This window comes from Carassius auratus, chromosome 16 (assembly GCF_003368295.1).
Source record: "Carassius auratus strain Wakin chromosome 16, ASM336829v1, whole genome shotgun sequence".
NCBI lineage: Eukaryota > Metazoa > Chordata > Actinopteri > Cypriniformes > Cyprinidae > Carassius > Carassius auratus.
The window spans coordinates 18,283,340-18,306,697 of NC_039258.1; the positions used below are offsets into that span (position 1 = coordinate 18,283,340).

General features: G+C 35.4%; 1 protein-coding gene across 1 annotated transcript in view; it reads right to left on the reverse strand.

The window, feature by feature from the left end:
• Positions 1-6,055: 6,055 nt before the first annotated feature.
• LOC113116417 (nectin-2-like) overlaps positions 6,056-23,358 on the reverse strand; it is a 70,827-nt gene continuing 53,524 nt past the window's right edge. The window contains exons 7-10 of the mRNA XM_026284576.1: positions 8,698-8,824; positions 8,538-8,595; positions 7,029-7,088; positions 6,056-6,836 (exon numbers count right to left, since the gene is read on the reverse strand). Of these exons, the coding sequence (XP_026140361.1) occupies positions 6,660-6,836; positions 7,029-7,088; positions 8,538-8,595; positions 8,698-8,824 (422 nt within the window). The 3' untranslated portion in view covers positions 6,056-6,659. The remainder of the gene's footprint in view (positions 6,837-7,028; positions 7,089-8,537; positions 8,596-8,697; positions 8,825-23,358) is intronic.

Genomic DNA, 23,358 nt, shown 5'->3' on the forward strand with positions numbered 1-23,358 from the left:
CCACCTAAAATGAAAATCGCCATCATGTCTTTACAAACCTGTATGACTTTATTAAGACTGCAAAATAAGATGTTGAGCAGAATGTTCCAGTTGCTCTTTTCCAGACAATGAAACTGAATTCTAGTAAAATACCCCCACTCCTGTCTCTCTGACTCACCATTGTCTCCAGACGTCCTCCTCCGTCTCCTCTTTCTTCTTCTCCTCCTCTAGTCCAGAAGAACCTGCCCGCCTCAGGGTCAGAGGTGAACCAAAAACAATGGAAAGAGAGAGAGAGACGTTCAGTAAATGGTTCTGGGTGACAGAAGGCCTTTACTTTACTCCACATACAGAGAATAAGAGATCCTGTCCACTAAGCACCTCAAACAATCTGTCTAATCACAATGTCTATTACTTATCACACACAGAGCATATGTGGTCTACAGTCACATGACAGGAATACCATCCTCTTAGCAGGAAACAAGCAGTTTCAAAAGTAGTAAAGTGGGCCTGGTAGCTTCAAATACTCAGGAGTTATTATCATTTGCTATACATATCAATTATCACATGGTTTCTCTCATGTCTTCTGTGTTGAAATTAATTGTGAGGCGAATTAAGTGCGCCTTGGGTGCGGAGCACTATTAATATGACATATATAGTTACTGCCTATATAGAGCGTTCCAAATCAGTCACTTATGAGGTTACGTTTCTGTTAGGAAGCAGTGAAGAAGCCTGGTTTTGGAGCACAGCTACTGTGTTTATTCATCAGGCATGTTTTATCATAACTTATTACACACTAAAATTGTAATACATGTGATTTGACTTACAAACGTGTCACTGAACGGAGAGCAGACTCTGTATTCATTAAAACGTTATTTAGCAGCAATGTCTGGGTATTAAAAAGACAGTGGATTTGTTCACAAACGATGTACTCTCAGTCTTGTGGCCTTCACCCACACACTCCAAAAAGTTCACAGGATCGCAGGGAGTCCCATTTATCTTGGGTTGGTTTGCTATGTGCCATCAATGCACCCAACAGCCCATGTGGCAAAATGTCTGATAAAAACCCCACAGTAACAATTAGTTCCTAAATATTTCTATCACTGTAGATGGTTTCCAAAGCTCATTCGACGTCATATCTGAGCTGATCCCTCTCGAATCGTGACAGATTAGCACTGGACTGTGCAGAATCGGTAATACGAGGTGTAATCTGCACTACAATCCCGGAGTCCTGGTTATCTCCGAATGCTTTTCAGTGCTCATTATCCAGTGTCATTTAAAAAATAAACTGTAAAAAAAAAAATAAGTCATATAAGTCAATAAAGCACATACCTGGTGTTATTGTGAAGACTTCATCAATCCATGAAATTCCAAAGAAAAAAAGGATTTATCTTCACAATAAATATTGAAAGTGGAACAACGTGCTCTGCCTCTAAAATAGAATTCTGATGACATCACCTAGACGTGCAGATTATTTGATAAAGTTACAAAATAGCTATTTAGACATTGAGGTTTGGGTGCATTCCAATATGATACGTCCACATTTCAAATCTTATCAGTTCCTGTTGGATAAAATCAAGTCCCACCCTATATTTTTAGTTGTTCACTTCAAGATACACCACAGTACAAATGTGTTGTGAAGGTCATTTCATGTTGACTTTAAGCAACATAGATGTGTTAGTTATTATGTATGTTGAGTGTACTCTACTCTACAGGGAAACGGTCTTTACTCACCAGCCATGACAACAGTGCACATGCTGCCATGCTCATCATAGTCAGACACATGGTTACAGACAGGAAGGGAGGAGTGGAGTGGAGTTTGTCTATCAGACTACAGTATATATGAGTGAAGCAGACACATGCTAATAAGAACACATTTGACTGTGATTGGCAGAGAGCAGGGAAGGATCAGAGGGAAGTGTACTCCACCTGCACCCTCTTTAACCTCCTTCTTTTATCCTTCCATCCTCTCCGCCTGCTCATCCTCCTCTCTTCTCATTTATTTTTAGACAGCTTAGTTGAGAGAGGAGGATGTTCCCAAGGCCTTCTGCATCAAGCACACAGATCCTAAATGAATGATTGTACATGAAACAGAATCATTTATCTAGGTGTTTCTTAACCTGTTGACACTTTTATGTTGGGGGTGGTTGATTTTTTATAAATAAAACAGACTTCTTTTTTTTTTTTAAGCAGATCACATTAAAAATGTTTCACAATGTCTTTGTCATTTGTTTTGGCTACTTTTAAAATCCCTTTTATTTATATATGCATAGTTTACACAGACCTATCATTTCAAAACAACAATAATATAACAATATAACCATAAACAGTTTTGCCCTTAATACAGTTTTTTTTTTTTTTTTTGAGTCAGCAGTGTCAATGAAAATATGCTTATTAGGTGAAATGTCAACAAAATACAAAATAAAAATAAATTAAATGTCACCATTTTTTTTCGGACATGCCAGTTAAAACAGTTGTGTACTGTGTTGTTAATTAGTTTTTATTGCATTTAATTTACACGTTAGAAATAAAGTATCAAATAAAACAAACATTTTATTTAAATAATTTTTTATTAATCACGCTGTAATTTTTTCCAATTCTGCAAAAAGTGTGAAAATATAACTTATTGTTGGTACTAAACATACATTGCTAGCTAGGAAATTAGCCTTAGCAAAAATAAGTTTGTGATTTTACTTTAAAAATAAATATTTAAACACCAATTCCACAACAAAACTTTTAAATGTAATGGAAATGTAATATAGGCCTACAGTCTATATTATACACTGTTTAAAATTAAGCGAACTACTTAAAGTATTTGTCCAAAAGACTAAAATGCCCATATTTAATGAAACATTAAATTATTTTAGATTCAAATGCTGTTCCTCCTTAGTTTCTCAGTAATAAGCCCAATGTTTTGTTCTCAGAGCAGCTCTAAATCCAGAACACAGCTGTCAAATGAATGACAAACCCACCCACCACACAGTTCAGAGCCAGACACTCTCACACGTTCTGTCTCTCTTCTGATGAGGCTGAGAATTGTTGCTGTGGTGATGTCATTGCCTAGCAACAGCTGTCCCTGGGCAACCTGTGACCAGGGCCTCAGCAGGATTTTGGATTATTATGGGATGTCGAGTTCATCAGTGGTCTTGCAGCGATCTGCCAAGATACGACATGAGACTGTGAGGTCCAAAAGTTTTAAATTTCAACTTTTTATTCTAATAAATTAAAATAAAAGAATCTAATATTTTCTGTTAAATTAGAAAAATGCAAATTAAAAACATTTTTTCATGTAGCCCCAGACTTTAGGATCCCTATGTATACACCTTATTTTCATTTTTGGGTGAACTATCCCTTTAAGATACTAAAGAGATAGTTCACCCAAAAATGAAAATTCTGTAATTAATAACTCACACTCATGTCTTTCCAAACCTGTAAGACCTTCGTGCATCTTCAGAACACAAATTAAGATATTTATGATGAAATCCAAGAGGTTTTGACCCTTACAGCAATGCAACTGACACGTTCAAGGTCTAGAAAGGTAGTAAGGAGTGGGAGGACATCGTTAAAATAGTCCATGTGACATTAATGGTTCAACCATAATGTTATGAAGCTATGAGAATACATTTTGTGCACAAAGAAAGAAAAAATAACAATTCTTCTCCCCAGAGTAACCATCTAGCACAATTACGGAGAATACCATGACGCATGTAAACAAGGTGCAGCATATTCTACGTCAGCTGCATGGCGCTAAAGGGTTACTTTTGGGAGAAGAATTGTTGAATTAAGTCTTTTTTTTTTCTTTGTGCACAAAAAGTATTCTTGTAGCTTCATAACATAACGGTTCAAACACTGATGTCACGTAGATTAATTGAATGATGTTCTCAGCTACCTTTCTGGATCTTGAACGTTTCAGTAGCATTATTTGTGCTCTTCTGAGGGTGTTTGTGGATCAGGAAGTGGGGTGTGAGGGTGTGAGAGCCCAGAGGAGTTTCCAGAGCTCTGGGCATCTTTCAGTCCAACAGTTCACACTCTCTGTCTTCAATTACTGCCAGTAAATGAACTGGAGCAGTGCTGAAAAAGCTGATGGAAAACTGACACAGCATTCAGCAGTTCATTTTCACCACATCCCAACAGCTGACTAGAATTATGCTAATTATCAATTCTCCTTACATCTGCAGTTTATCAGTAACTGTAAATCACGTGTCATCCTTTTATTTTTGTTTCTAAGCGATTTTAAAAAAATTAAGGAAAGAAAATAATTGCTTAATTACTTTGCATGTCTGTAGGCTACTTTACGATTTTAGATAGTAGGAAAGATTGCTGACTGGCCGCAGGGTACTGGTTCTATACTAGTAGGCTTTCCTAGTTCCCTAGTTTTGAATGACTTTAGGTTGTAGTATAAGTATTTATATAATTACCTGTAGTATAAGTATTTACCAAGCCACTGTAATAGGTGTTCATCATTAAACGCCAGCAGACAGTCAACTAGGTGTTTTTCTGTGAGCGAGAGCGCCCTCCTGTGACGGGATGTACAAATTGAACACGCCGGTAACACGGTGGCGTGTTCAACAGTACAAATTGAACACGCCACCGTCACACTGACTGTACAATACAGTGAATAAATATATTGTTGTTATTCTGTCTGTTCGTTAAGGTACTTCTGGAACATGAAATGAGGTTGTGTTTATCCTGGCTGTTACCTGGCGGTCAATGTTGTAGTAAAGGCCGCAAAACAAAAAATAAAAAAATTAGATAATAACAATTTGTATTAAATCATTACCAAATTATTAGCATAAAACTAATGAAATTGTAATTATTTAAAAGTAATTGATTGTAAACTCCCTAACAAAATTAACCATGGTTTTGTTGTATGACCAAAGTTTTATCACAAATACCATGGTTAAAGTATGGTTAATATAGTAAAGCCATGGTTAAATTGTGGTAACCTTGGTTAAACTATAGTAAACATGTTTCTTTTTGGTTTTATATAGTAGTAAAACATTGTTAATATTCGTAAGGGCTGTTGTACTATAACTATAATATAGTGGAGAAAACGACCCCCTAGGGTAAAAAGCCCCCCACTGTTTTTCCCAAAATAACCACTGGACAAAGTCAAGATAGATTTTTATTGTAACTATGGACTACTCTGATGTAAAAGTACTCACATTGAAGCTTAAACTGGTGATGTAGGCTACCTGAGAGAAAACGGATTTCACAGTGATCTCATTTTCTCAATGAACTCAAGAGAAAAAAAGTAAACTGTAATGTTTGCATCGTTTTGTAAACATTACAGTTATATATATATATATATATATATATATATATATATATATATATATATATATATATATATATATATATATATATATATATATATATATGATATGAGAATAGTCAGGCCTGTAGAGAGTACATGTTATATTTGAAATGTATAATTATTTCCCCATGACATTTCTTTTCAAGCTATAGTCTGAGGTAAAACGGGGGCATGTCTTCATTACTGTGTAGTTACTCTGTTCTGAACATAAAATAATTTGTTTTTGCTTCAAATGTATGCTTCTTGGTTGAATAAACATATTTGCATTTATATTTAAATGTACCTCAAGTTAGTATCAGGTAGCTAATTTACTAACCAGTTAGCATCAGCTAACAATATTTTTCAAACTTAAAATTGTGTTACTCATAATTATTTATTAGATATTTTCTTAAATTTTAAGCTACAATTGCCTGTACTCTGATTTTAGTGTAAATGTATAAAGTATATTACTTGGTACGCCCCCTTGGTACAAGTGTAATTTTTGTCCAAAATCTAATAACATGAACATTCTGCAAATTTTGCATAACTGGTGCATAATTTATGTCACTGTCACTAAAATTGGACACATTTAATTTTTGTTTCATAAAAAAAAAAGCCTATATTTATTTATTTAGGCTATATGTTAAGAATTACTGTGTTTGGTTGTACAGTATTGTCAGATTTCCTTGCTTCCATTGTACACACAATGTTTCATGTCATGTCAATACATGTCACTAATCCATTCATGCATGTCAACAATATAACACACTGTACATAAATATAAATGCCCAAAGACCAATTCACCCAGTTTATTGAATTATAGAAGTACACTGAAAAACAATCCCACAAAGATTATATGCCAAAAGAAAAAGGAAATCAATTAAATAATATACAATTAAAAAGTCAAAAGGGTGCATATGATTAGAAATCTAGTGCAGTTTACTAAAATAAAAAATAAAATAAAAAAAAGAATTCAATACAAAATTAAATCTTGTAATAAAGTAAATAAAAAGTGTTTAAAATTTCACAGTGCAGCAATGAATAGCATCACTAAAAATAACCAAAATAATGCTTTGAAAATGTATGTTGATCACTGGCTCATTATGTCCTTTTTGCCATATTATACTACACACCCATAAACTAAAATATAACCCTTCATCAGACACAGAAAGAAGAATAAAGGTGGATATACACAAGTACATCTAAATGTGCAAAGATATAGCTGAGGTAATTATAAAACGGGGTGCCGTAGAACAGATCCCTTACAGTGTTTGGGTGAAACAAAGCGTTTGCAATCACACCCATACTTCATATTACAAGCATTCAATATAAAACAGTACAATCAGACTCAGATTACAGTATAAAAACCTACGGCTCAGTTTGATCCCTACACTATCACAGCTGGTGACATGAAGCTGCTCCCTCTGCTCGCAGAAGAAGTGACGTAGTAGCCGTCTACATCTCCCATCAGTCCGTCCTCGTCTCTGTCATCCTTCTCAGGAGTCTGTTTGGAGAAAGGTGAAGGCTCATGATGATCCTTGTCATCATGGTATGCTGAGAGATCCTGTCAGAGAAGAGATTGTAGTGTTGTGATAAGAGTCAAAGCACTATCAATAAAAGAGATGATTATGATCTGCGACTAATAAGCATGAATAATACATGGAAAATGAACATGCAATCAAATATGCATGATTTACCATTGTAAACGCCACAAAGGATTAGAGGAATAGAGAGAGTGAGAGAAAAGGACTCTTACTGTCATTGGTTCCTCGTGATACATGAACTGAGATTCAGACAGAGATGCTCTGCTGCTCGGCTACAGAAGGAAAAGAAAAAGATTCATTGTTAAGTGTAATAAAGTTTGCTAACAATATTGCTAATCTTGATGAAAGTTTTTAAGGGGTAATCAAACAGTTAAATATGATTAAAAAATCTGTTCATTACAAACTATAGGCTTTTATCAGTATAACAATCTGAGTGATAATATTAAAATGAATTTCAGTTTTTTTTTTTTGTTTGTTTGTTTTTTTACTACAGAGATAGCCTCAAGTTAAAATTTTCATCAAAACATTGTTTGTATTGTACAACCTAACTTGATTGGGTGATTTTCACCTCTACTCAGATTGTCCCTACCCAATCTGGGAAGTTAACTAAAACTAAACTACTAAAAGAATAAGCACAATTGAAATGAGTGTTTTGTTATTATTCATATACTAGTATAATATTTATTCAGTTTTTTTTAATTTTCAGTTTTTATTTATTTTTGCTATATTACATGTTTTAGTGATTTTGTATTGTATTTTGTCATTTTTATTATTTTTTTGTAAAAAAAACTTTGTATTTCTTTTGTTTTATTCTATTTATAATTCCATTTTACTATTTCTATAACTTATTATTTGGTTTAACATTTGATGCGTAAACTTAAGTGGTTTACTTAATTTAGTGGCAGGGCAACATTACTAATTTCCATCCAAATCTTTATTGGATATTTATTTCAATTTGAGCTTTATTCAAACACCAAATCAATTCTAAAAGATTGAATTAACAATAACAACACTGCATTCAGATTTTAACCTGAGCATATAACTTCAAGTAACATGAAATAAGAATTGAGCAAACATTTCAAAACTAACTCTCCATCAAAGAATTTTCATCACATCCCCTTTTGCTTTAATGACAGCAGCACTCGAGCTGCATGAACTGCACAAGTTTACATGAAATCTGATGTTCATGATCCTCTGAGTGTCTGTACAAGGAGTCACACAATCAATCTGACAAATATACTTATTTGATCACTAGGTTATAATGCAGAATATTTCCCATTCTTCTTATGTCAATGTTTTCAAAATGTTCTAACTTTCTATGTTCACACAAATTTGAAATGAAACTTTTTGTGGCTCAGACTTTTGTACCTCATTACACTCTTAAAAATAAAGGTGCTAAAAAGGTTCTTCACAGCGATGCCATTTGGTTTCACAAAGAACCATTCAGTCAAAGGTTCTTTAAAAAACCATCTCTTTCTTAACTTTTTATGTGAAACAAAAAGTTTCTTCAGATGTTAAAGGTTCTTTATGGAACCATTTAGATAAAAAGGTTCTTCTATGGCATCATGAGCCATTTGGAATATCTTTAAAAAATCTTTTTAAAAATTTTTTTAAAATAAAATTCAAATAACGGACTGTTAACTTTTTCTTCTCCCTTTAATCTAGAACTAATTTAGCAGCATGTGTAAAATAAAGTATGGATGGATCTCAGCTCTACTCACTCTGTCTGAATAGGAATGCGTCTTCATGGGAGGAGGAGGTTTGTGAGTGGGTGGACCGCTGTATAAGAACACACACAAACACACAATCAGTACAGAGGTTTTTTTAGACTAGGGTACCAGTTAAAGACAAACGGAATATAACAGAGAAGGCAGTACTTACTCTGAGTTTTTCCTCTGCCGTTTGCGGACTATCACTATGATAGTTGCAATTAAGGCTACCAGGATGATCACACAAAGAATACCAGCAATAACTCCTCCAGTAGGGACACCCTTTGGCCGAGGAAATTCTGAAGGGAAATACAGATAGACTTTCATCTCTGTGGGTCGTATAACTGAATTGTCCTTGATCTTCTGAACTCAAAGCATTCTCCTCAGTCAAAACAGCTTGCATGCTAACATAAGACATGACCACATGACGCACAGCACACAGCACCAGATCTATACAAGTTCAGGTTGTTTATAAAGCACCACCTAAACCCTGCTGTGCTGTTATCTTACTGCAGATCCCGCTTCCTTAGACTAGATAAATAAATCCCAGATTCCACACACATACAGTCATGCTCATCTGTCTTGTACAGCATATTCATACCATTGACATCTGCTAAGCCATAAAAAATGCTGCATTAATCTCTGATGACATGAAATGTCATTTATGATTATAATTTGTAGGCACATTTAGGGCAAGCTCTATTTTCTATACAAAGCATAGGACATACTGTTTGAAAGGAGTTGTTTTTGTTCAGCTTAGAAATGAAATCAGAAATGGCAAAATGTGAGAATGACATTCCTCTCTAAAACTGGGAGAGAAGTTTTTGTTCTTTCTTTCTTTCTTTCTTTCTTTAATTATCTATTTTTTTGTACATTTGCCACTATGGATTGTTACTTTTATGATATGTGAAAAAGGTATTTATTCATTCATTCATACATTTCCTTGTACATGTTTGGAGTCAGTTAGCAGTGAACAGTGTTTCATACTGTCCAATAAATAATAAAATAATAATAGTAAACAAATAAATAAAGAATAATTAATGTATTAAAGAATAAAATTCTAGATAAATAATTATTTTTTATTAATTATTATTTTATTTGATAAACCAGTTTAAAATAAAAATGTAAACAAAGAAATAAATTTTTTTGTTTGTTATATTTTAAATGTTCTATTAAATATGCAATTATTATTATTATTTTTAAAACTAAATCTTTAGTTTAGTAACTCGCTTTGAAAAAAAGTTTTTTTTCTCCCAAGCTAAATATGGTAAAGTCAGTGTCAATGTAATTTAGTGGAATAACTTGGCCTACACTAGATGGCGCTCCAACTGTATTAAAACACTCATTTCTTCTAACTTCATCTTGGTCACTGTATTCTAGACACAGACTCCGTGATGTCACCGACATAAAAGTGCAGCGTTTAGTGTGTAAATAAATCTGCTCTCACGGATCACTCACACTGCAGGTGTTTTACTGACAGCCAGGTTATCGAGAGCCTGTGCTGGCGATTTTCCACAAGTCATCAACATGGGGATGTCAGTAGGAAGAAGAGTAAAAAAAGAAAGAGAGAATGCTGGCCAGCTAGAAAAACCGGTTTAAAAGACACAATGGATGTTTTTGTTAAAGGGGGAGGAATTTAAAAGAAAGACGAGAGGATGGAGGAATGTGCGCACGTCACGTCTCGCGGAATATCTGCCTTGTCAATCACATGTCGTTCTTTCACTCCTTTCGTCTCGCGCTGTCAATCTCTTCTTCATGTCCTAAAGCCCTCTTTCTCTTCTCACTTGCTCGGTTCAGCTGAAATCTCTGAGCACCTAACATAACACATCTGAGTAGGTCATTTTATCACACGACCATAAAGAATATGCGATTCCGGTCAATCGCAAATATGAGTCAAATATTTTCAGAGAATGTTGCCAAACAGGTTATTTTCCCGCCGCCCAAGGCAACATACGGTCTTATTACAGTCACATTTATACCTAGCTAAGATTGTTCAGCCAAGTTTTTTTTAGGGGGAAAATACAGTAATTGTAATGTCCACACAACTAGGAATTTTGTGCATCGTGTTTAATCACACAGATTCGCCATACAATACGCACTGTAACAATAATAAAGGTTTGGAGCATACTACAGTATATACAGAGTGAGGCCCATATATATATGGACACAGGCTAATTGTTTTTAATCATTTTAGCTGTTGGCCAAAACATATTCAAGTTACAGTTATATAATGGATATGAGCTTTAAAGTGCATAATCTGAGCTTTAATTTAAGGGTATACGCATCAAAATTGGAGAAAAGGTTAAAGAATGACAGCTCTTTAATATGTACCCCACTTTGGTATATTCTGAAAAAAAAAAGAATGCACTGATGAGCTCAGCAATATAAAAAGACATCTCCATGGTAAAGAAAAACACTTTCACAACATTTTTTTATGGCTTAGAAGATGTCAGTGGTTTGAATATGCTGTACAAGACAGATGAGCATGACTGTATGTGTGTGGAATCTGGCCTTTATTTATCCAGTCTAAGGAAGAGGGATCTGCTGTAAGATAACAGCACAACACAAGTGAAAAACACTCTCCAGGAGGTGGTGTGGCACTGTGAAAGTCTACACTCAAGAGAAGACTTCACAAGAGCAAATACAGAGCGTTCACCACAAAGTGCAAACAATTCCTTGGTCTTTCCAAAAAAAAAAAAAACATCTTAAAAAAGCCAGACCATTTGTGCAAAAGCATTCTTTGGATGGCTGAAATCAAGATCAACCTGTACCAGAATGACAGGAAGAATAAAGTATGGAGTAGGCTTGGAAAAGCTCACGATCCAAAGCAATTTGAAGCAAAAAAAAAAAAAAAAAAGTGGAATATTCTGCAATGGCCAAGTCAATCACCTCTTCACCCGATCAAGCATGTATTCCACTTGTTAAAGACAAAACTAAAAGCAGAAAGACCCACAAACAAACAACAACCGACATCAGCTGCATTAAAGTAAAGGCCTGGCAAATGTGTGTGTGTATATATATATATATATATATATATATATATACAGTATTGTTCAAAATAATAGCAGTACAATGTGACTAACCAGAATAATCAAGGTTTTTAATATATTTTTTATTGCTATGTGGCAAACAAGTTACCAGTAGGTTCAGTAGATTGTCAGAAAACAAACAAGACCCAGCATTCATGATATGCACGCTCTTAACCCTCTGGAGTCTAAGGGTATTTTTGGGGCCTTGAGAAGTTTTGTCATGCCCTGACATTTGTGCTTTTTTCAGTTTCTTATAAATATCTAAATGGGTAAAGTCTAATATCACTGTAATCAGCACAAACTGGGCTATAATAATATGTGAAACCCATGCATGTACATGATTGTATTTTTGAGAAAAAAAATGTTATGCATGGTTAGTGAAAAACTAAAAATGTTAAATCACTTGAATAAGGGAATAAAACACATACATAAAATTGGTTGCCGGAAAAGTTGAGAACTGGAGCTTGTAGCCTAGAATTTTTCTTTCTGAATGATGTGAAAATCATCTTGTTTACTCACTCACAGAAAACAATATATTGATTTAAATTTTCTAAAACACTTTTTGTTGGTAAAAGTCATATGCGAGTAGGCGTCAACTATCATGAATATCATTGTGATTTACACCTGAGAAGACAAAGGCCTGCATAATGAGCTGCATAATGAGCCTCTCATTCAACTGTGCCACTGTGAGGGAGGACTTACAAGAAAGAGAACAAAATAAAAGTATATAATTTTATGTTTGTAGTTTATTAAGAATATATTTAATTATCCCACAACATAATTTAATATCCACTTGGGGGAGCAGTTAAAAAGTTTATTAGGAACAATCAAAGCTGACTTTCAAATTTTTTGGCATCCTTTCTCTAGTCACACAATACTTCAGAAATCCTTTTAACAATCTTATTTTCTACCAAATAAACCCCATTTATTATCATTATTATTATTATTATTATTATTATTATTAATGTTGAAAAGAGCTGATAATATTTTTCAGGTTTTTTTAGGGGGAATAAATCGAAAGAACTGCATTGTTTTTACATTTGTTAGAGTTATCTCTATTTGTTACATTTATATTATTTACATCAAGCTTTTGAATGGTATAGTATTGTATATTGTTATTGAAACTTCATAATGTTTCACTTGATTATACATTTAGTCAGGAATTATAGTTTGGAAAAAGTATTTGGAAAAAGTCTAACTAGTAAAATGTTTACACGTTATGTGAAAACTAGTACAAATAAATAAAAAGAGACTTACTCATGTTTATGATCTCTGCTGAATAAAGTGCTTCATTCTTTTTTCTGAGGAAATCCATTTCTCAAATCCTCAACCACATCACATCTTTTTGGGGTGAATTATGTCTTAGTCCTCTCATCGCGAAGCAAACAGTAAAATAAAATAAAAACTTGAAGAATAGTCTGGCTGCTTTTTCTTCTGTGTGGGCGTATTCAAGCCGCGCTTCAGTTTGAATCTGAATAGCGCGTTCAGCGCGGGGGCGTGGTCACATTAAATATAATGAGCGGAGATATGAAAAATAGACATCGCGTTGTTTTCATATGGATTACTTTATCTCAGAATATTTGTTTTCGGCAGCACTTGTTTAGTTTAAAAGTAGACATTCCAGGCTTTCTATAGATATCTCTCTCATGTCTCTTCGTTGAGTATTCACGGAGTTACAGTTCATTTTAATGAAATGTTTGTACATGACGATCAGCGGAGACAAAGACTGTAGACAGCGCACCTTGTTTGTTATCTTTATTTTATAAGTGCACAAAGGTTTTTTGTTATTATGTCTGTATCCAAAAAAAACTAGACCCTTTACAGATTCGATTGATGTATTGCTCTTATCTGTACGATTAAAACTGAGAGTGTAATTTAAGTTCTTTTCGGGGTTATCAGGTGAAAATGACTCAAAACGCATATATGCGTTAATCGACTCGAAAGGGTTTTAAGGCTGTGCAATTGGGCAATTAGTTGAAAGGGGTGTGTTCAAAAAAATAGCAGTGTCTACCTTTGACTGTACAAACTCAAAACTATTTTGTACAAACATTTTTTTTTTTCTGGGATTTAGCAATCCTGTGAATCACTAAACTAATATTTAGTTGTATGACCACAGTTTTTTAAAACTGCTTGACATCTGTGTGGCATGGAGTCAACCAACTTGTGGCACCTCTCAGCTGTTATTCCACTCCATGATTCTTTAACAACATTCCACAATTCATTCACATTTCTTGGTTTTGCTTCAGAAACAGCATTTTTGATATCACCCCACAAGTTCTCAATTTGATTAAGGTCTGGAGATTGGGCTGGCCACTTGGTTTGGAATCAAGACTTTGCCCGTTTACTAGTGTGTTTTGGGTCATTGTCTTGTTGAAACAACCATTTCAAGGGCATGTCCTCTTCAGCATAGGGCAACATGACCTCTTCAAGTATTTTAACATATGCAAACTGATCCATGATCCCTGGTATGCGATAAATAGGCCCAACACCATAGTAGGAGAAACATGCCCATATCATGATGCTTGCACCTCCATGCTTCACTGTCTTCACTTTGTACTGTGGCTTGAATTCAGAGTTTGGGGGTCGTCTCACAAACTGCCTGTGGCCCTTGGACCCAAAAAGAACAATTTTACTCTCATCAGTCCACAAAATGTTCCTCCATTTCTCTTTAGGCCAGTTGATGTGTTCTTTGGCAAATTGTAACCTCTTCTGCACATGCCTTTTTTTTAACAGAGGGACTTTGCGGGGGATTCTTGAAAATAGATTAGCTTCACACAAACGTCTTCTAACTGTCACAGTACTTACAGGTAACTCCAGACTGTCTTTGATCATCCTGGAGGTGATCATTGGCTGAGCCTTTGCCATTCTGGTTATTCTTCTATCCATTTTGATGGTTGTCTTCCATTTTCTTCCACGTCTCTCTGGTTTTGCTCTCCATTTTAAGGCATTGGAGATCATTTTAGCTGAACAGCCTATCATTTTTTGCACCTCTTTATAGGTTTTCCCCTCTCTAATCAACTTTTTAATCAAAGTACGCTGTTCTTCTGAACAATGTCTTGAACGACCCATTTTCCTCAGCTTTCAAATGCATGTTCAACAAGTGTTGGCTTCATCCTTAAATAGGGGCCACCTGATTCACACCTGTTTCTTCACAAAATTGATGACCTCAGTGATTGAATGCCACACTGCTATTTTTTTGAACACACCCCTTTCAACTAATTCAACTAATTGCCCAATTGCACAGCCTTAAGAGCGTGCATATCATGAATGCTGGGTCTCATTTGTTTTCTGAGAATCTACTGAACCTACTGGTAACTTGTTTGCCACGTAGCAATAAAAAAATATACGAAAAACCTTGATTATTCTGGTTAGTCACATTGTACTGCTATTATTTTGAACAATACTGTATATATATATATATATATATATATATATATATATATATATTTCAACTTTAATTTTCACATCTGTGTTTTATTTGCTTTGTGTAACAATGATAGTGACTAACTGACATTACACACAGCTCATAAAAACAGCACATACTTGAGTCTGAATGACAGAATAATCCCATCACACAAACAGAATGAGCAAAACGCCACTCAAATCTGAAAACACAATCAGGGAGACAGCTGATTCATTGGAGAAAAAGCCTTTAGCAGTGTACCACAAACACAGAAAGAGATGGACAGAGAATAAGAGGTGCAGAGGAAGTGAAGGTCACTGCAGACAGAGGAAGAATGAGGAAAGAATATGAGTGTGTCTGTGTGTGGAGCAATGGTGCAAGAAAGCAGGGGAAAAACTCAATCAATCATCAATGTGACATCTCCGTTTATAAACTCCAGTCTGCAGCTTAGAGTCTCAGACAGAACATCCATGTGAGGCTGTTTACTGCCACATAAACGGGTAGACACAGATATTGCAGTGCATTAACTTCACAGTGACCAAGTTGGTCATTAAAAGGATAGTTCACCAAAAACTTGAAATTCTGTCATTGTATACTTAACATTAATTTCAGTACAAATCTGCATGTTCACTTTTAAGTAATGTATTTATATTGTTACATATATTTAATATTCATTGATTTAATTTACACATTGCCCTGGTTTCCAAACTTTTTAAAATGAATTTAGTTTCACTAAATAAAATTTCCCTCTACTGTTTGTCAAACCACATTAGAGATGCAAGTTTGTAGTTTTGTTTATCTTTCCTGTGGCCTTGGCTCGTAGTTCAGATTAACTGAAACTAAAAGCATTTTGAAAGCCTTTTGGGCTCAATAAACCACAGTGTGCGGTAATTTAGTTATTTAGATTAGCATCGGGTCACATGACCCATCTCTGCCGAGACAATCCTATTTCACACGGTGTGTCTAAAGTGGCAGGTTGATGGGATTAATTTGTTGAATAAACAATTTAAGGTGAATTATGGATGTGTCAATGTGAAAAGACATATGCAATTAGGGGGATTATGGCTGTAGACATGATTCTCCGTCAAAGTAAGACCACAAATAGACCGTGTGTGTGTGTGTACGTGTGTGTCAGAAAGGAAGCCAAGCCAGATCCACGCTTAATGGAGTTAGATTATCAGCATCCATTCTGACTGAGTGGAATTTGACATCAGAGAACATTTCCCATGAGACATCGCATCCCGGTGAATAACAATAAGAGAGAGACAGATCAAAGAGAGATGATGACATATCTGACACTGGAAACTCAAATGTTCAAATACAAGTTCTGACATATAACCCCGCATACATGACAAATCCAACCTCTGAAGCTCATGTAATGCCCCCAAAAGCAGCCGGAGGTAAGGAATTGAGAGTGAATGTTAATATCAGGGCTTTTTTAAGTGGTTCCAGTGGTGGTCCTGACTTTCTGCCCTAGGCGGGATAAAACATGACCCGGAGGGGGAAAACACTTTTTAACAAGTAAAAAAGTAAGATGTAATAGAACAGGATTTTTCGTTTCAGGATTTTTCGTTTAGCGTGCAAGTAGATAATCACATTTATTTATATAGCACTTTATGCAATACAGATTACAGAGTATATATTGCAGCTGGTAAACTGTAGGCTACATTCAGTTAACAATAAAGAAATTTAAGAAAAAAAATATATTTTTTTTAACAAATTACAAAGTGACATGGTTTAACATGAATTTTGCACCCTCATTTAATGTTGAAACAATGTTGAAATTTAAGGTACTTGCAACACCCTGAAATTTTCATACTTGTTTTTTTGTATTCGTCATCCTTTCCTATCAAAATGCTTGCTACGAATACAAAAATACTGAAAATCGAATCTGATATGAAATTTATGGTGGATGAAGGCTTAGGAGGCAGTGTGTAAACATGACAAACACAACATGAGATAGTATTCATTTTTTAACATGCAAGAATTTTGGAGGAGAATTTTGGACGTGTGCAAAGACCTTTAGCAAAAACACTGGTAATATCACTGAACCAATGGTACACTGTAATGGTAATTTTACATCAATGCAGTTGAATCAACACTGACATTTCAACCAAACATTTTTTTTAAATCAACATTATACTGTGATGTTAATTCTCACTTCTGGTGATTCATCAATGCTATCATATAATATTAACATAATCAATGATAAAGTTAAAGCGATGTAACAATGAGATATGATAGTTCAACACAGTAATGCTCATTCTAAATCCCTTTTGTTGACGCAACATTGAAAATGCAATTATAGTGTTAACAGTTACATCAATGTTGCAATTTGAGTTAAAGGGAGAGTTCACCAAAAAAATATAATTCTCTCGTCTACTCACCTTTAAGTTGTTCCAAGCCAATAAGAGTTTCTTTCTTCTGTTGAACGCAAAAGATATTCTGAAGAATGTTGGTAACCGAAGTTGACAGTAGCCATTGACTTTAATCGTTTCATTACCCACACCTTTCAAAATATATATATTTTCGTGCTCAACATAAAAATACTCTTTCGGGTTCGGAACAACTTGAGGGAGAGTAAATGATAAAATAATTTTCATTTCTGGATGAACTCTCCCAGATAGCTTACGCACGTCTGCAAGATGTCTGTTAAACTTTGCTTCATCTGGAAAGCGTCTGCTTTGTGTACAAACATCCGATAGACGTCTAGAAGATGTTTCTGATTTAGAATGAATGTAAAACTGGCATTTTAAGGACATTTTCTAAGCAACTATATGAAATCTGATAGGAAACGTTCTATAGCCATATTGCAGATGAGTAAACATTCTAATAAATACATCTCGCAGATGTCAATGCAGACGTCTACATGATGTATGACTGCAATCAGGGATCTCTTTAGTGTTGAAACAACATTGACATTCCAGGCACATTTAAACAGGATGAACATGTAATATGCATGCACATAACATCACTGTTAAACAAATTTGTGTTTTGAAGTTTACATAGAGATGATAACAGTATTGTTTTAAAAAATGTGAACTTTGAAACATGTTTTCAAATGTTTGCTTGTTCAGGCCCCCAAAATGCTGTTGTCGTGTAAATGACTGGAAAAAATACATAAAGTTTTCATTTGTTAAATTATTAGTTGTGTAAACGGCCTCTAAAATTAAAGCTTCAGTAACACTTATAGTTTACAATTGTAAATGGAAGCATTGTTGCAGGGGTGTATAGTCTTCGAGGCACTTTCCAGCTGAATTTATCTCCGGTCCAAATTAATCACACACGAAAGGTCTAATTAAGGCCTTCAGGAACTGGAGAAACTTCCAGGCAGGTTTGTCGAGAATGGGCTCTGCATGAAGATGGAAACAATCTAATTTTTTTCTCATTTAAACCACAAAGCATGTCACAATTGTTCCCAGTTCAACTTGTAGAATTACTGAACTGAACTGAACTGACTAGGTGTTTTCAGTGACAAGTTCTTCTAAGTTCACTGACTGGGGAACAGCCTTTAGCATTGTGCATGGATGCTTGCATGATCTTGTGGTTGTCAGCTACAAATAAATAGTTCAATGTCCCAGTTTTCACCCATGTGTGCTTTAGATTCATCAACATTTCAATGCTGATCCAGCATAATTTAAACATTGAAATGTCAATCTCAGCCATGATGATGGTTTGAATAAAAACTCAACATTGTATCAATGTCACCTTAATATAAATACATGGGTCTCAAGGTAACATATTATGATAAGAAGTAATTGAGCTAGTTTTGCCACAGAAAAATGCTTTCTATAGCTGCAGAGCACCCTGATAGGTAAACTTTTTTTTTTTTTTTTTTTTTTTAATTTTTTCCTCAAACATTTACAGGCTGGCATCTGCGTTTCTGGTTAACATCATGCCAGCAGGTCTATCTTGTGCATTCTCTACCTCTGACTTTTTGAACGGACATGTGGTTCACAAGTTGTCACCATTCATTTCACTCGAGCTTCATCGAGCACTGTAATATGCTGCATATATACCGTGCAGTTTGACTCACTCATCCCTCTTCATGATAACAATGCGGCACAAGTGTGTGTGTGTGTGTGCGTGTGTATGTACCTTCAGCAGTCTCATTCATCACACTCTGCCCAGCACTAATCACAGCTGAGGCCTAGACTCAGCCCATGCATTTAAACTGTCTGAGGATTAAACTGATGTCAGCGACACTGAGTCTCTGTGTGTGCATGAGTATGTGTGCGTCTCTCCGGGGAGGCAGTGAGGTTTCTGCCACTGCGCATTAAGGCTGTAGACAGTAGCCACAGGAGGAGGCCGAATCCCCATCTCCAAGGTCACTGCTCCCCCAACACCCACAGCTCCTGATGTCACTTATGGGATTTTTCAATATTTCCAACTTTGTTTCTGACAAATACAGCTTTTCTCAGAAGCTAATCCAATCATTCACTCTTTTGTGGTCTAGCACATAAATGTTCACTTGGTTAAGGACATATTGTACAATAAACATACATTGTTTCTATATAAACAATAGAAAAGATCATTCTAACTCTTAATTAACAATAGTTAGGTATTTTTTTAAGGAATCTTTCTGCAGGCTTATACTGTAGGTGGTGACAAGTGACTCATTATGTGTGAGACACTGAATCATTTAATTAAACGATTAAAAACCCCCATGACCTCTCCATAAAAACAGTTTAGAGAATGCGTGTATTAATTGATTCATTCAGCAACACTAGAAATGTGGTAAAAGTATAAAGAGTAAAACCGCGGTCACACTAGACTTTTCGTTCCATTGACTGCCATTCATATGCTTGCAAATGTGTCAGACCAGAAATGCAAGCCTGTGCAAAAAAATAGCTTTTCGCTGCGTTCCATAGTTCAACCTTGTGACCAACGACTGATCGATGCATCACAGCATGACCTTCTATCGGAATTAAAAGAACATAAATGTAAAACTACAGGGCTGCAGGAAAGTGGAATTGATTGTATGTTTTTAGATTTTAGGTACAGCCTTTTATTATTGGTTATGTGTTGAATTTAAGTTTTTAAAAAGACATAATTTCACGACCGTTGCAGCATCAGAACAAATCTATTGTGACCGCAACTTAATGTTCTAAAATGCGGTTCAGAATTCAGGAACAGATTGAAGTGATTCAGTGATTCAGTGATTCATTGAGTGAGCAACGGAATCATTCAGTCAACTGATTCAGCACGTCACTAAAGTGGGTTGCTCGGAGATGCAACAGGCTTTGTATGGAACTGTAATTGTTGATGTAGGATCTTTATATATAGTCTTTCTCGCGATCTCATTTTCATCTATGAATAATTCAAAACGGTGTCTACAACACATTTGCAAATCATGCTGTAATTATGTGACATGCCTATGAGTGAATCAGGATATTCAACAAAGTCATTTGTAAATAAATAGGGTACTACTAGTACTGATTTCCTGTGGACCTAATATTATGTTATGTATGAATAATTTTTGCAATTGAGGACGACCACAGCTTGTCCTCAAGGGGATGTTTTGTCACATTTAGCTCACTTCGGAGGACAAATTTGTCCCTAAAGTATAGCTAAGTAAACACACACACACATTGCTGTCAAGTGTTAAAAAATGACTCTCACTAGTGCCCTTATAGTCATCAGAATTATTTTTAAACTTGTGATCTCGCATACACTTCCGACCATTTCCTCTAAATGCACAACATCCACACATACGCTGCTAATTAAGTGCTGAGGAAACACCACACTTTCTGCTTTGCCCTGTATTCTCTCAATCATCAGGATTATATTTAAAGGTGTGATGTCTCATACATTCTCTCTTCCATAAACACCCACAGTCAGACATATGGAGCAAACACATTCCCTTTCCCTTCCGCTTCTCTCAATCATTAAGACTTTTGGGAGCATCTTCATCATCTCTCTGGTAATTTCTGCAGATATATAAAGTTTAATCACGCCTCTGTCACGTGCTTGTTTCTGTTTAGTTCCTGTTTGTCATCATTTGCTTAATTTCCTGTTCTCAATAGTTCATCTTCATTCATTAGTTTCCACCTGTGTTATATTAATCATCTAGTTTGACTTGCTTTATAAGCCCTCAGTGTCTGTTTCTTCTTCTTAAAGGGGGGGGGGGGGGGTGAAATGCTATTATAGAGTAGTCCCATGCTAAACATGGACAAAGTTTCAAAAATGAAGTTGTACATTTGAAGGAGTATTTTTGTTCCAACAATACTCCTTCCGGTTTGTCACAAGTTTCGGAAAGTTTTTTTCAAGTATGGGTCTGTGTGACGTTAGATGGAGCGGAATTTCCTTATATGGGTCCTGAGCACACGTCTGCCGGAAGAGCGCGCGCTCCTGTATAGCAGAGCACTGAGAGCACAACAGACTTCACTGATCAGAGCGAGAGCGTCGCAAAATGTCACAAAAGGAGTGTGTTTTTGGTTGCCAGGGCAAGACAACCCTGCACAGATTACCAAAAAAAAAACAGCATTAAGGGACCAGTGAATGGAGTTTATTTTTACAGAGCATCAACGGAGTTGTGCAAGTGTTTGTGTTTGTTCCCTGCATTTCGAAGATGCTTGTTTTACAAACAAGGCCCAGTTTGACGCCGGATTTGCACATCGTTTATTTCTTAAGGATAATGCAATCCCAACGAAAAAGAGTCACGATCGTGTGTTGGAACCACAGGCGGTGAGTAAAACTGCTTCAAATATCTCTGTGTTGTTAACTTAGCTATCGGCGCGTAAGCACATCAAGTAAACAACATGCGATGTTTTCATCAAACTGCACTTTCCACATGTACAGCTTAAAAAAAAAAAAAAAAAAAAAGACGACATAAAGTGGAACTTTTGTCATTTTGCAATCATATACAGTTTCAGTACATACCTCATAGAGACGTCGTTGCTGATGCTGCTCTTGTTAAATTTCTGGATCTGATTCTGGATCATAAATATACGGCTGAATCTGACTGTTAGCCATGGTTTTTTCCCTCACGGTAATGTCACAGCTTCCAAACGCTCTCAACTCAAAAGCCTACTCGCGCTCGTGATTCTTTAGCTCCGCCCACATGTCACGCCTCCAGCCGGTTGTGTTTTTCCGGGAAAAATCGGTACAGACTATCTTTCTCTTATGAATATAATAAAACTAAAGACTTTTTGGAGTTATGAAGGATGCAGTACTACTCTATAGGTACTCAAGATTAACAGGATATTGAGTGAAAATGATCATTTCAACCCCCCTTTAAATTAATGTTCATTTAAATGGTTAAAAGTGGTTAATGTTTATTTAAAGATTCAGTAAATCCTACTCCTTCATCATACGCCTCACTAAAACCACAACCGCCTGACAGTCTCACTATATCTCAGCATTCTTTTTCCAGTCCAGCTGTTTTCCTACTGTCTCTTCCAATCCAACTGCTTCCTACTGGCTTGAGCCTCTAAATTGCCTATTTTTGGACAACAGGCCAGGCTCATCAGTCATTTCTGTTTTGTCCATTATGAGAACACAATTAATTTTACTATAACTCTTTAGTAGGGTCCAAAAGTCTGAGAGCTCTAAAGTGAAAATGCTTCTTTTTTTTTCTTTCTTTTTTTTTTTTTGTATTTTAATTCAATTTTCTCATTACAAATGATATTAAGTCAAAGCTTAACAATAAAAATGGCCTGAGTCCAGCTTAAGAGAGAGTAAAAGTGAACTGTCATTTTGTGACTTATTGGATCAGCACTTCAGCACTTCGCTAATCGTGTACATACATTCTTTTTACTCTTAATTATCCTTTTTTTTCTTAGTTAAGAATGCTTAACATTTTATGATTTTTAAAAAATGCTTTCAATGTGTGAAAATGATTTTTTTTTAAATAATTTTAAAATAAATATTAAATAACTGTTAAAATGTACATATAAAATGTGAAATTTATATGAATGCTATATGTAAATATATCTTCATTAATAATAACATTTTTATTAGTGACCTCGATATAGTGCAGAATCTGTCATTTTTCTTCATAATGTGTTCTTGCTTTAAGTTCTTTTAAAAGCCCAAACTTTCTCTTTATTTATAAAATCACTTTTGAATCTCAGATTTTGAGTTTGTGTACTTATGCTACACAAAGCTGTACAGGAACCTGTGGTTTACATTTAAAGAAGTGTGACTGAATAAAAAAAGTGAGCGACAGTGAAAGAATGACAGTTTCCCACAAAGATTTTTCAGTTCCCAACTCAAAGTTAATTAGTTACTGCCGAGGGCAGACAGTGTGTTAACCTTTCTAACCTCTATCTGTATTACACACATTCACACACACACACACACACACACACACACACACACACACACACACACACACACACACACACACACACACACACACACATACACACACACACACACACACAGCAAGTCATTTATC